The following is a 13,013-nucleotide window of genomic DNA, read 5'->3' on the forward strand; positions in this document are numbered from 1 at the left end:
CAGCAGCCCACCAGGCTCCCCCGTCCCTGGGATTCTCCAGGCAAGAACACTGGAGTGGCTTGCCAGTTCCTTCTCCAATGCATGAAAGTGAAAAGTGAAAGTGAAGTCACTCAGTCGTGTCTGACCCTCAGCGGTCCCATGGACTGCAGCCTACCAGGCTCCTCCATCCATGGGGTTTTCCAGGCAAAAGTACTGGAGTGAGGTGCCATTGTCTTCAATAATAAGTTACATATACTTGCTATTTCTATCTCTTCTTCCATCCATCCTCTCCTCTGCTTCCTTTTTTTTTTTTAAAAACAAAACATTTCATTATGGAAAATTCCAAACATATACAAAAGAGGATGATAAAATGAATCCCCATGTACCCATCACACACCATAAACAAGGCTTGACCAATCTTATTTTAGTTATACCACCTCCAACCACTTCCCCCTTATTCCTAGGTTATTTGGAAACCAATTTTAGACATCCTGTATTTTTTTCCCATAAATATTTTAGTATGTATCTCTAAAAGATGACTTTTAAAAACATGTGCCTAATACCTGTACTGCACCTACAGAATTAATAATAATTTCTTAATATCTTCAAATTCCTAGATTGGGTTCCCAGAGTTCAAATTTCTGATTGTCCAGATGCTCCAAGTTCCCAGAAACATGGATTCCCAGAGGGAATCCGGGAGAAGGTTCTAGGAGGCTTTATGGGGAAGGTTATAAGATCACTTTCAAGAACAAAGCAGAAGGTCGCTGGTGGTGATGACACTGAGCACTTACTGCATACTCCATGCTGTGTGCTTTGCCCCCATCACTCCTTTAACCCCTCACAACAACCTTATGGTGTAGGTTCAGAGTTGCTGAGTAAGTGGCCATGGTCGCATACTTGGTGACATGGTCAGTTTGTGAAGCCAGGTCAGGTCTGTCGGACTCCAGTGTCTCGGTCGGCTGCAGACCGCTGCCACCTGCCCTCAGCCACGCCCTAAGGCAAGGGGAGCGGAGCCAGAGCCCCAGAAGGCCTTCCTGCCTACCCGATCACTTCCGGGTGCAAAGTGGGGAGCCACATATGCTGAGAATGAGCTGTTTGTTCAGTGCGAGCAGGAAGCAGAGAGAAGGGATCCCTTTCACTGAAGGGAGACAGACTGAAAACTGCCTGGCGTCTGACTCTCAGAACGCGCGGCAGCATCCCAGGTGGGACGCATCTTCCCATCACACCTGCTTCTCTCAGCTCATTAGTATCTCCCCGCCTTTCCCTAGAGGAGCTGGCTGCCGCTGCGGACTTTCCCCGGCTAATGAAAGCCGCTTAGCAACAGGGAGCTGGTTAATAAAGCCCTGGTGCGGTTCCCAGCTGGAGACTCCACCCTCATCTCCCATTACAGCTCATCCTCAGCCAGAAGCAACCTCAGGTGGACCGATCTCTGGGCGGCGGAGGGGAGGGAGCCTGGGGACTGATGGCAGGGCTGGCCCCCTCTGGCCTGGTCCCACCCCCAATGCCAGAGGATATTTACACATCTAAGAACCTGCTTGGCCAGGCCTGGAATCTCTCTGTGGGCCTCCTAAGGCCCTTCTACCCAACCTCAGCGCCCAATGGGAATGGAGCAAACAGAGACACTGGGGAGGCAGACACTCCCAGACCTGAGCTGGGAATTGAGGGGAGGCCCAGTGCTCCTCGGTGGAGCCCTAAATTACCCCAGACCCCTCCATGGGAAGAGAGTGAGCAGGCATATTACAAATGCAGAGTTCAGACAATCCGCTGTTTGACCCTGAGCTTGAGTTGCTCACAAGGCATCTTGCCCTCTGGAGGAGGTGGTGGCAGGAGATACTGGCCTACACCTGGGGGTTCAAGAAGCGGAGTGAAAACAGGAAGCATTCATTTCACTCAGCAGTAAGTGTCCACAGTCAAAAAGTGTCAAAGGCCATATTAGGGAGGAAAATGCAAACTTGACATGACTTTTCAAGATAAAGGGGAGAGGGGCTTCCCTGGTGGTCCAGTGGCTAAGACTCCACATTCCCAATGCAGGGGTCTTGGGTTCGATCCCCGGTCAGGGAGCTGGATCCCATATGCCACAGCTAAAGATCCAGCATGCCACAACAAAGACTCAGTGCAGCCAAACAAATAAAAAAATAGATACATAAACTAAAACAAAAAGATGAAGAGGGAATATCAGAGAACCATCTCCCACAGTGGGGTTTGGGTCTGTTCTCTGGGAGGGGGGATACAGTCACCAGGTCTGGGGGGCTGGGAGGGGGCGTCTCAGGGTAGCGCTGCATACATGCTCCTTGGTAAGAGAGCAGCACACAGAGATCCCGTCCCTGCCGGCCGGGTGTGCCAGCAGGGCCTGCTCACAAGGCTTCCACCTGCAGGGGCCCGACCAGCTTCTAGACAGACAGGTTTAGAAACAAGCACAGCAAACACACAACAAAAGCGTGTTCCTTGCCAGGCCCGGAGTCTCCCTCCTCCCCTTGAGGAACAGGAACTTTCCTGGGTTTACCCAGGGCTAGGTGTTGACCCAGGGATTTTTCAGTTCCATTTTTAAGACTCTCCAGAAGGTGATGTTTCTGGTTCAAATGTCTATATTCTAAGGAAGCTTAGGGAAGCTCTTCTAGCTCATGCTCTGCCCTCTTCAGTCAGACACCCCCTAGCCACCCTCTGCCATGAACAGAGGGGCCAGGGCAGGGCAGAGGGGCCCAGGATCCCAGGCCTCTACAAAGCTCAAGGGAAAGGGGTCACTCACTGCATAGCTAATCCAGTCTCCACAGCCTTCACTCCGCTCCCTTTCTCTGCACTCCCATTTCCCCTCAGAACAAAGCTGACTTCTGGATGTGGCTAGGACCACTGTAAGACCCAGGGCAGGGGACTTCCCTGCTGGTCCAGTGCTTAAGGCTCTGTGCTGCCAATGCAGAGGGCATGGGTTCCATCCCTGGTTGGGGAACTAGGGTCCCACATGCCATGCAGAATGGTCAAAAGATTTTTAAAACAAGACCCAGGGGAAGAATGGATCCACTTCCAACTAAAAATGCACTTCTGAATGTTTTCCCAGCAGGTGAAGGAGCCTGGCATATCAGACTCTCCAAAAAGCCAGAAGACTGGAGTTTTCCATCAGTACATGTCTATTCTTCCTGCCTGCCCCCCCAACACCCCCAGGAATCCCTGGTTATGATTCCACCATGTGATGCAGGCAGGAGAAAGGGCTGATAATCACTGCTTTAAAGCAACCTTACTCTGAGCCGAAGCTGGGATCCACCTCACCACTGAACACCGCCATTGGTACCGTGTCAGGATTCCTCTTCCCGTGGTCTCAGATGCCCGGCTCAACTTAGCTTTATTCTGCTGGCAGCCCCTCCTGCTGGCGTTCCCTTTAGTGACTGTGCACTGAGCCCAAGGCAGAGGCAGCAAACTGGCAGAGGCTTGCAGATGCCTCTTGTTGAGCCCACACAAATTTTTTTTTTTAATGGGAGTTATCAGCATTTAAAAACTGGGACATTTCATACAGAAACCCAGACTGCTGGCTTCTCTTAAAATAAAACAAAGGCCACGGCAAGCCCAGGACCAGCATTCCTGCAGAAGCTGAGTGGTGGCTGCCCCCTTCAAACCTGGCCAGGGCTGTACCCACTCCTGCCCACTGCCTGCTGTCTCACATCCGGATTTTCTCATCTGACCCGTGGGCATTTCAGTTTGCACTTTGACCCACGCTACCTCCTGAAATCCAGCCAAACCGGGCTCCTCTTGCTTTGGGGCTGGTTTTAGAACCCTGGAGACTTGGGTCAGTTTCATAGACTCTTGATCTATTTCAGTGACCGAAACTGACTGAAAGTGCAAGAATCGTTCCTTTGGAAGGTGGTATCTCTGCCTGCTGGAAAGAGCCATGCGCTTCAAGGCAAGAGGCTGAAGTGAAAGCCCTGCTGTTCCCCGGGACCCCTGGACTGATCAGAGGAGAGCAGGCAGTTTCTTCTCACCCTAATGGACCTGATGGTGGGATGCCCACAGCTGCCCGCCTGCCTCTCTTCCCCCGTTCCCCCACCGCCACCCACCTTCGGCATCCATGCACAAGCTGTTTTCGCTATTTCATTGTTCTGCGTTTGCTGTGTGTGCTCTGGGCGAAACCGAGCACCATTGCCATGGTGCCACTGGGCCACCAGCAGAGCCCTTCTGGTGACAATAACAGAGAGTGGCTGATGTCAGGGGGACTCAGCATAGGTAGAAGGGAGTAGGGTTCTAATACTCTTTAAAGTCACTTATTGCGAGACCAGCATGGTTTTTTCCCAGTAGGGCTTCTGCCAGAGAAAAGGTGGGATCGGATTGGTCCTGTGGACCTGAGAAGACCTGCTGCTGCTGCTGCTGCTAAGTCGCTTTAGTCGTGTCCGACTCTGTGCGACCCCACAGACGGCAGCCCACCAGGCTCCCCCGTCCCTGGGACTCTCCAGGCAAGACCACTGGAGTGGGTTACCATTTCCTTCTCCAATGCATGAAAGTGAAAAGTGAAGTGAAGTCGCTCAGTCGTGTCCGACTCCTAGCAACCCCTTGGATTGCAGCCCACCAGGCTCCTCAGTCCATGGGATTTGCCATGCAAGAAGAGTACTAGAGCTATATCATCTCAAAGAATCAACTTACCCAAAAGGGAGAATGGTAGGACCTCAAATCCTGCAAACCTAGCTTCAGCCTTAATGCCCAGAAGAGGAGGAAAGATGGACATTTTCCTGAGCTCTTACAAAGGTAGGAATGTTCACATGCATCATCTCAATCCCCAGGAAAATTCCTTGAGGTGGGAATCACCACCCTGTTTTTAGAGGAGCAGACTGAGCGTGACAGAAGTCAAGAAACGCGTCCAATACAACTTGAGAAGAAGAGCATCAGGATTTGCCTGAACCCTCAGCCTGTTGCTCGGGCTCTGTTCACAGGCCGCCTCTCCCCAGTCGCTTCCCACATTTCTTTTTTTTTTTTCATAGCTGTTACCACACCTGTTACTGCAGGATATATTCCTGTGCTTTTGTTTTCTGTCTGCCTGCCCACAGAGTGTAATCCCCTGGAGACAGAGAGACAGTTCACCTCATCACTGCTGTTTCCCTGCCTGGTAAAGGAAGCGTCTGGAACCTGGGGGACCTTCGGTGTCTGCTGCTGGACGGGTGGGAAGGGCGGCTCTATCAGCCTCACCAGGCCACTGTGAGAAGTGTCCCTCTCTTGATCTGCTCCTTGCATTCCTTCCCCTCAGAAATGCACAACCTCCCTTCCGTGAACAGCAACCACAACCTCAGAGGCCAAGGAAAACAACACAAAGATGGCAAACGACGCAGAGCAACTAAGCCCAGGCACCACAACTACGCGCTCGGGAGCCCGGGAGCCGCAACTACGGAAGCCCGCGTGCCCCAGAGCCTGTGCGCCGCAACGAGAAGTCACCGCAACGAGAGGCCCACACACCGCAACTACAGAGGAGCCCGTGCAGCCACAAAGACCCAGCACAGCCAAAAATACACAAATAGATACTTTTGAAAAAGATGGCAAATTCAAAGTCAAATTTCTGGAAATCCAAGAAAACTCAGTTGTGTGCAGAGACAGTCTTGCTCCTACAAAGGCAGAAATGTTCACGCTGAGCAGGAAGCGGTGGTTTACTACAGACTTTCTCTTTTCTGAGCGGGGAAGTCTTGGCTAGACTTCCTCGATTCTCCTGTGGATTTGCATGCAATTGAGTGTCTGGAGAGTTGGGAATGTTGAAGCAACGCAGGTGGGATTGATTAGAAAACAGATGTAGCACAGAAAGCATCCAAAGGCACAGGCCCATCCCCAAAGTTAATGCAAGGATAAACCAGCACTGTGGTTCCCCAGCCCAACTACTGAGGCTGGCAGTTCTTAAAGTGCAGTCTCTGGACTAGCAGCACCGGCATCTCCTGTGAACTAGTTAGAAATGCAAATTCCTGGGGTCACCTCAAAGATACTAGAATCAGAAACTCCAGGGCTGGGACCCAGGAACCTGTTTTAACAAGCCCAACAGGTGACTCTAGGCTTCCCAAGTGGCTCAAGCAGTAAAGAATCCGCCTGCCACTGCAGGAGACACAGGAGACATGAGTTCAATCCCTGAGTTGGGAAGATCTCCTGAAGGAGGGCATGGCTGCTGCTGCTGCTGTAAGTCGCTTCAGTCGTGTCTGACTCTGTGCAACCCCACAGACGGCAGCCCACCAGGCTCCGCCATCCAAGCAAGAACACCGGAGTGGGTTGGCATTTCTTTCTCCAATGTATGAAAATGAAAAGTGAAAGTGAAGTCTCTCAGTCGTGTCTGACTCTTTGTGACCCTAGGGACTGCAGCCTACCAGGCTCCTCCGCCCATGGAATTTTCCAGGCAAGAGTACTGGAGTGGGAGGGCATGGCAACCCACTCTAATATTCCTGCCTGGAGAATCCCATGGAGAGAGGAGCCTGGCGGGCTACCGTCCATGGGGTCACAAAGAGTGGGACATGACTTAGCCACTATAACACAACAACAACAGCAGGTGACTATGATGCTAAAATTTGAGCACTACTGTCTTTAGGGACTAGACATATAAAGCAGATTCTTGGGCCCTGGAGATCCTAATTCAGTAGGTCTGGGATGGGACCCAACAAGATTTCATAAGCTTCTGAGTTGATTCTGACTTACAACCCGATTTAAAAACTACTGACCCTGAGGACTCTTCCTCTGGCCCCAGGGCAGTATCCTCAGTTTTTAAACCCCTCTCTCATTACCCTCCAGTCACTCACTCACCACACAGAGCAAGGATGTGGCTGCTATCTTCATGCACAAACTTCCTGGTGACAGCCTCCTCCATGATTTGCTTCACCTGTAAATAAATGGGCGGCACCATTATTGATTGATTGATTGATCAAGGGCCTGTGAGCAAGTAAATAGCTTGGCTTGCTCGCCTGGTCTGAGTTCAGCCACTAGCAGAGTAGAGGATAGGAATGTGAGGGGTGGGGAAGCAAAGTTTCTTCAATACAGACATTGCCAAATGTCTTGGAAAGGCAACCAGGAAAAGGTAGCCTGCCAGGCTCTTCTGTCCATGGGATTTCCCAGGCTGGAATACTGAAGTGGGTAGCCATTTCCTTCTCCAGGGGATCTTCCCAACCCAGGGATCAAACCCAGGTCTCCTGCACCGCAGGCAGATTCTTTACAACTGAGCCATCAGGGAAGCCAAAAAAGGTGCTATAAACCCACTAATCAATCAGTTCAGATATTCCAACCCAGGAGGAAGGGCCCTGCTGTGAGAACAGGGATGGGATGCTATTTGCTCATCTGTACTTGGCTGCAGAAGGCTTGTCCTTCAGGGACAAATTGTCTCAGTACAGGCCACAGGAAGACACCTGACCCTCCTTTTCTCCCTTCTCCAAGGGGAGGGTATGTCCATCCAGGTCTCACGGACACTCCCCACATGCTCACAAGCCCAGCCTTCTCTCTGTCTAGGTAAAACCCTATGTTCGGGTTCCTACCTGAATGTAAAAGCTTCAGAATACCTTGTAAGGTAAGCAGTCACAGCTTTCTTTAGAAAACACTTTAAAAACCTTTTAAATTGATGTACAATAAGCATATAGAAAAGGGTATATATTCATTGGAAGGACCATTGCTGAAGCTCCACCTGATTCTAAGAGTTGACTCATTGGAAAAGACCCTGATGCTGGAAAAGGTTGAAGGCAAGAAGAGAAGGGGGCAGCAGAGGGTAAGCTGGTTAGACAGCATCACTGACTCCATGGACAAGAATTTGAGCAAACTCTGGGAGACAGTGGAGGATGGAGGAGCCTGGCATGCTACAGTCCAGGGGATTGTACAGAGTCCAACACTACTGAGCAACTGAACGAGAACAAATATATCATAATTACACAGCTTGAAGAATTTTTACAAACTGAACACACCTGTGAAAGTAGCATCAGCTCAAGAAACAACACGTGACCAGTACCCTAAAGTAGCCCCGGACTCGGCCATGATTCCTTCTAGTCACTACTCCTTTCCAAGGTACCCACTATCCTGACTTCTAACATTGTAGAGCACATGTGTGGGATTTTGTGCTTTTTATAGATGGAATTGCTCAGTGTGTAGTTTGTGCGACTGTGAGATTTGTTCGTGTTGTATGTGGATGTGCATTTTTCATTCTCCATTGTGTGAACAACCCACAGCTGGCTGGGATTTGGGTAGCTTCCAATTTGGGGCTGTTATGGACAGTGCTGCTATGAACACTCTAGATGTGTCTTTGTGTGAACACGGGGGCTCATTTCTTTGGATTTATATTTTTAGGCAAGGAATTTCTGATGAGGGTATTTGGCATTATGAGATTTTTGCCAATTTACATTCCCATCAGCAGTTTAGGAGGTTCTAGTTGCTCCCAGCACTGAAGCCAAACACTTTTGATGCCCTGGGGGAACCTCTGTGTGTGTGTGTGTGTGTGTGTGTGTATGTTAGTTGCTCAGTCGTGTTGGACTCTTTGCGACCCCATGGACTGTAGTCCACCAGACTCTTCTGTCCATAGAATTCTCCAGGGAAGAATACTGGAGTGGTTGCCATTTCCTTCTCCAGGGGATCTTCCCCATCCAGGGGTTGAACCTGAGTCTCCTGAATTGCAGGCAGATTTTTTAACCATCTGAGCCACCAGGGAAGCCCCTGGGGGAACCTGCCAAGAGACAAATACTAATACTGAAGATTAGAGGGATGGATTACCTCAATCCCTGTCTTAAATCTTACTGATTTAGTGAGCTCTGGTCAGAGCGAGCCTTGCCATTCTTTGGACAGTGTCCTGTGTCCAGCGTCCTGATGCTGCTCTTGCTCTCCAGGCCCTCACTTCTGTTTGTAAGGTGGTAGAGCTTCTGAAGTCTGGGGAGGATGGAGGAAGGACCAGGAGTCTCCTCCTTACTGCAAAATGCTCATGGTTAGTGGTTTAGGTAAAGGAGGATCCGATCGATCCTGCACTCTAAACTATTAAAAGCTTCCTAGATTACTTCCCAAGGGGTGTTTACATTAAACAGAGCATCATGTCACAGCTCAAAGACCAGTAGACATCTAAGGCAGGCTGCTGGGGCAGATTTTTTGATTAGGAGGACCTATAGATGCCTTTAGTGGCTCAGACAATAAAGAATCTGCCTGCAATGCAGGAGACCCAAGTTCGATCCCTGGGTTGGGAAGATCCCCTGGAGAAGGAAATGGCAACCCACTTCAGTATCCTTGCCTGGAAAATCCCATGGACAAAGGTGCCTGGCAGGTTACAGTCCATGGGGTCGCAAAGAGTCAGGCACGACTGAGTGACTAACACACACACACACACACACACACACACACACACCTATGCCCTGGGAAGTCCCTGGTGGTCCAGTGGTTAGAACTTAGTGCTTTCACGCCCAGAGCCTAGGTTCAAACCCTGGTCAGGGAGCTAAGATCCTGCAAGCCATGCAGTGCGGACCAAAAAAAGAAAAAGGACTACAAGTCCTTTGTGAAAAGCCAGCTTAGTCAACAATCGTCCCCACTGTCTCTATATGTAGGATAAGAAAGGATATGTTTCTCTCAAAATCAAGCCCTGAAGGTCAAGGGAACCAAGAGTTCAGAGCGGGTCAACCTCTAAAAGGTCATATACAGAGCTGTGGCATATCCTGGACATTTCTCACACTTGTCTAAGAATCATTCTCAGAGTAGTACAGACAGCCCTTCTAAATACTGCCTTCCCTGAAATCTTTGCTATCATCCCTGACTAACCCTGAATTTGGAACGCACCAACAATCCTAGCACATGCACCCATAGTTTGGGTATAGCTACATTTTTACTCTTGTTTACACTGTTCATATAAGTCTCTGTCACTACACTGTTTCCTGAGGATAATCACTGGGACTTAAGATTTCTTTTTTCCTTGGGGAGACAAGACTTAGGGCTTAAATGTTATTTTGATATACGCCTGGACTTAAAAAACTTTTGGCCACATCACAACAAAAGCACAATGGAGCTTCTCAAACACAGTTGGAAAGGTGATGCCTTCAACTGCCTCTTTGCCAACAGGAAGTAAGGAAACAAATTTAGGGCACAATAGCCAGGCTATAATTAATGAAGTGCCTTAATTATGAGCCTTCCAGCATTCTATAAGAACCCTGAGCCTTCTCCAGTCCCGAAACCTCTCAGTTCAGTCGCTCAGTTGTGTCTCTTTGCCCCCTCCCATGGACTGCAGCACACCAGGCCTCCCTGTCCATCAGCAACTCCCAGAGCTTGCTCAAACTCATGATTATTGAGTCAGTGATGCCATCCAACCATCTCATCCTCTGTCGTCCCCTTCTCCTCCTGCCTTGAATCTTTCCCAGCTTCAGTGTCTTTTCAAATGAGTCAGTTCTTTGCATCAGGTGGCCAAAGTATTGGAGTTTCAGCTTCAGCATCAGTCCTTCCAATGACTATTCAGGGCTGATTTCCTTTAGAATTGTATGTTTTGATCTCCTTGCAGTCCAAGGGACTCTCAAGAGTCTTCTCCAACACTACAGTTCAAAAGCATCAATTCTTCGGTGCTCGGCTTTCTTTATAGTCCAACTTTCACATCCATACATGACTACTGGAAAAAACATAGCTTCGACTATACAGACCTTTGTCGGTAAAGTAACGTCTCTGCTCTTTAATATGCAACCTCTAGGAAAGGGGAAATAATCCAATATGGTAAACTTTTCTATACCAGCTAAATATCAGTTTCCCTATTTTAGAGATGTAGAAATTGAGACTCAGAAAGGTTAAGTAACTTATTCAAGATCACAAAGAGCTAGGTCCAGACTATTTCAAAGTTTATGCATTCCCATCAGACTCTGTAGTCTCCAAGATCAATAGGCCTTATTTACCAAACATTTATTGAGTGCCAATGATCACTGAGATCAAACCAGTCAATCCTAAAGGAAATCAATCCTGAATATTCATTGGAAGGACTGCTGATGAAGCTGAAGCTTCAATACTTTGGTCACCTGATGTGAAGAGCCAGTGCATTGGAAAAGACCCTGATGCTGGGAAAGATTGAGGGCAGAAGAAGGAGCGACAGAGGATGAAATGGTTTTTGGATGGGATCATCGACTCAATGGATGTGAGTTTGTGCAAACTCCCAGAGATAGTGAAGGCCAGGGAAGCCTAGAGCACTGCAGTCCATGGGGTCGCAAAGAGTCGGACACGACTGAGCAACTGAACAACACTGAGTGCCTACTGTGTGCCAGGCATGGATATAGAGTTCTGGATAAAACAGGTGTCCTGCCCTCATGGAGTTGACAGGGCTCCATTCAGAGGCTGCATCCATTCTAATCCACTCTGTGGGTTTGGAGCTCTCCAGCGTGCCTATGCGGGTGAGTCATTCACACAGGCACCTCCCCTCCCCCCCCCCACCTCCCCGCCCCATGAATTGAAATGGCTTTTAGGGCAGGGACAAAGTAGAGGACATTAGTACGTACAGGGAAGGACTTCTCTTTGTGACAGGGGCGGGGGGGCTCCTCAAAAGAGAAAAAAAAATCTGAGTCTTAAAAACCATTCTCAAAAAGCCCCCCTGGCCTCTGGGTATGGAGGTGGGCGTGGAGTGAGAAGATGTGGTGTGCGGCGAACCCTCATGCAGCCGAGACTCAGTTCCCAGAAAGATAACCGAATGGGGTGTAGGGCAAACCGGAGCTAAGCCCCCAAGTCACCGGTTTAGCGTGGGCCCCGCCCCCTCCCCAGGCGGCGAGGGCAATGAATGGGCAGCTCGGTTCTCCAGAAATCGCCGCCACCCCTCCCCCTCGGTCTCCCAGAGCTGCTGCTGTCACAGGGCGGGGAGCTGCGGGATCGCGGAGCAAACAAACCCTGAAGCGCCGGCCTAGCCCCTGGGGCCGAGGGGTGCTGCCCCCTGATCCGGGAGTCGGGCGGGAACCGCAGTCAGTCCAGGACCGGCCCCCGTCCGAGGCCGGTGAGCGCCCGCACACTGGGATGCGCGCAGATCTTTCTGTCCGGTGGGCCGTGAGGACAGGGACGCGAGCCCCCGGAGGTCCGTGCCCCGACTTTACCTCCTTTTTCACGTTCCACAGCAGTTTCTCTTTGACCGCGTCCTCCGCGCTGCCCATCTTGCGGCGGCTGACCCGGGGGGAGGTGCCCAGCGGCCCCCTATGCCCCCCACGCGCCCTCGCCGCCTCCGCGCCTCTCGGCTCAGCGCCCCACGCACCAGGCGGAGCCCCCGCCCGCCGCGCTCCCCGCCAGCCGCCGCCGCCGCCGCCGCAGCCACTGCCCGGTGCTGGGCTCCGCAGCCATCTTCCGAGCCCCGCACAGACGTCAGGAGCCTGGCCCGGCCCCTTCCCACTGCCGGGGGCGGGGTGGGGGGGTGCGCTCAGCTACGGGGAGGGGGGGGTCGGGTGGGGGGGAGACTGCGCGTGCCTGGGGGCGGTGTGCCCGGGCGCGCGCCCCGCGGGCCGCTGTCATGGCAACGCGCCGGCTCCAGCCCCGAGGGCGCGAACCCGCATTGTGAGCGCCGGTCGCCCGCCCTGCACAGCGCTGGGCCGGGGAGGCGGGGCGCGCCCCTGGACCCCCGCCCCAGGCGGCTAAGTGGGGCAAGTCGCTCTTGTGAAAGCTGGCCCCATCCAGCTGGATGTTCCGTGATTCCTACACGCTCGATTTCCCGACGGGAGGGGCCGGGACCCCCGCGCCTCGAGTCTGATTACTGGGAAGCCCGTGTTGGTCCCCCGGCTGGGAGGAAGGAGGTGGCGCACCATCGTTTCTTTAAAACCCCCTGCCGGCTGGGCGCCCTCCGTTGCAAACCTTGTTGATGGAGGAGTGGGAGAGCAGCCGCCCCCGTCTGCAGAGGCGCGGCTGGGTCTGAGAGCGCCAGAGTCACCGTCAGCCGTCCCTCCTCCGAGGGGTCGCCACGACCCGTCTGGCTTTTCTCGCAGCTACATGGGACGTGGGGGCGCGGGTTGGAGTAACTGGGACCAGCGGGAACTGGCACGGAAACTGGAGGTGAGACAAGCGCCTTCAGCACGATTTGCCTGGTAGGCTTAAGCAGCCCCACCTGGGAACTGAAGGCGACAAACGGTGGCCCAAAGTGACAA

At 51.7% G+C, this 13,013-nt stretch overlaps 1 protein-coding gene across 6 annotated transcripts in view; it reads right to left on the reverse strand.

Moving 5' to 3' along the window:
• The window catches only part of SGSM2 (small G protein signaling modulator 2), a 38,733-nt gene extending 25,874 nt beyond the window's left edge, over positions 1–12,859 (reverse strand). For 2 of the 6 annotated variants that reach the window (XM_044939460.2, XM_006079746.4), the window contains exons 1-2: positions 11,979–12,232; positions 6,724–6,799 (exon numbers count right to left, since the gene is read on the reverse strand). In XM_044939460.2, the coding sequence (XP_044795395.1) occupies positions 6,724–6,799; positions 11,979–12,035 (133 nt within the window). In that variant the 5' untranslated portion in view covers positions 12,036–12,232. Of the gene's footprint in view, positions 1–6,723; positions 6,800–11,978; positions 12,235–12,723 lie in introns of those variants that run through there. The other 4 variants (XM_025280866.3, XM_025280864.3, XM_025280865.3 and 1 more) reach the window with 4 other exon arrangements.
• Between the last annotated feature and the right edge of the window lie 154 nt (positions 12,860–13,013).

The sequence above is a fragment of the Bubalus bubalis genome, chromosome 3, assembly GCF_019923935.1.
Source record: "Bubalus bubalis isolate 160015118507 breed Murrah chromosome 3, NDDB_SH_1, whole genome shotgun sequence".
In the NCBI taxonomy this organism is placed as follows: Eukaryota; Metazoa; Chordata; class Mammalia; order Artiodactyla; family Bovidae; genus Bubalus; species Bubalus bubalis.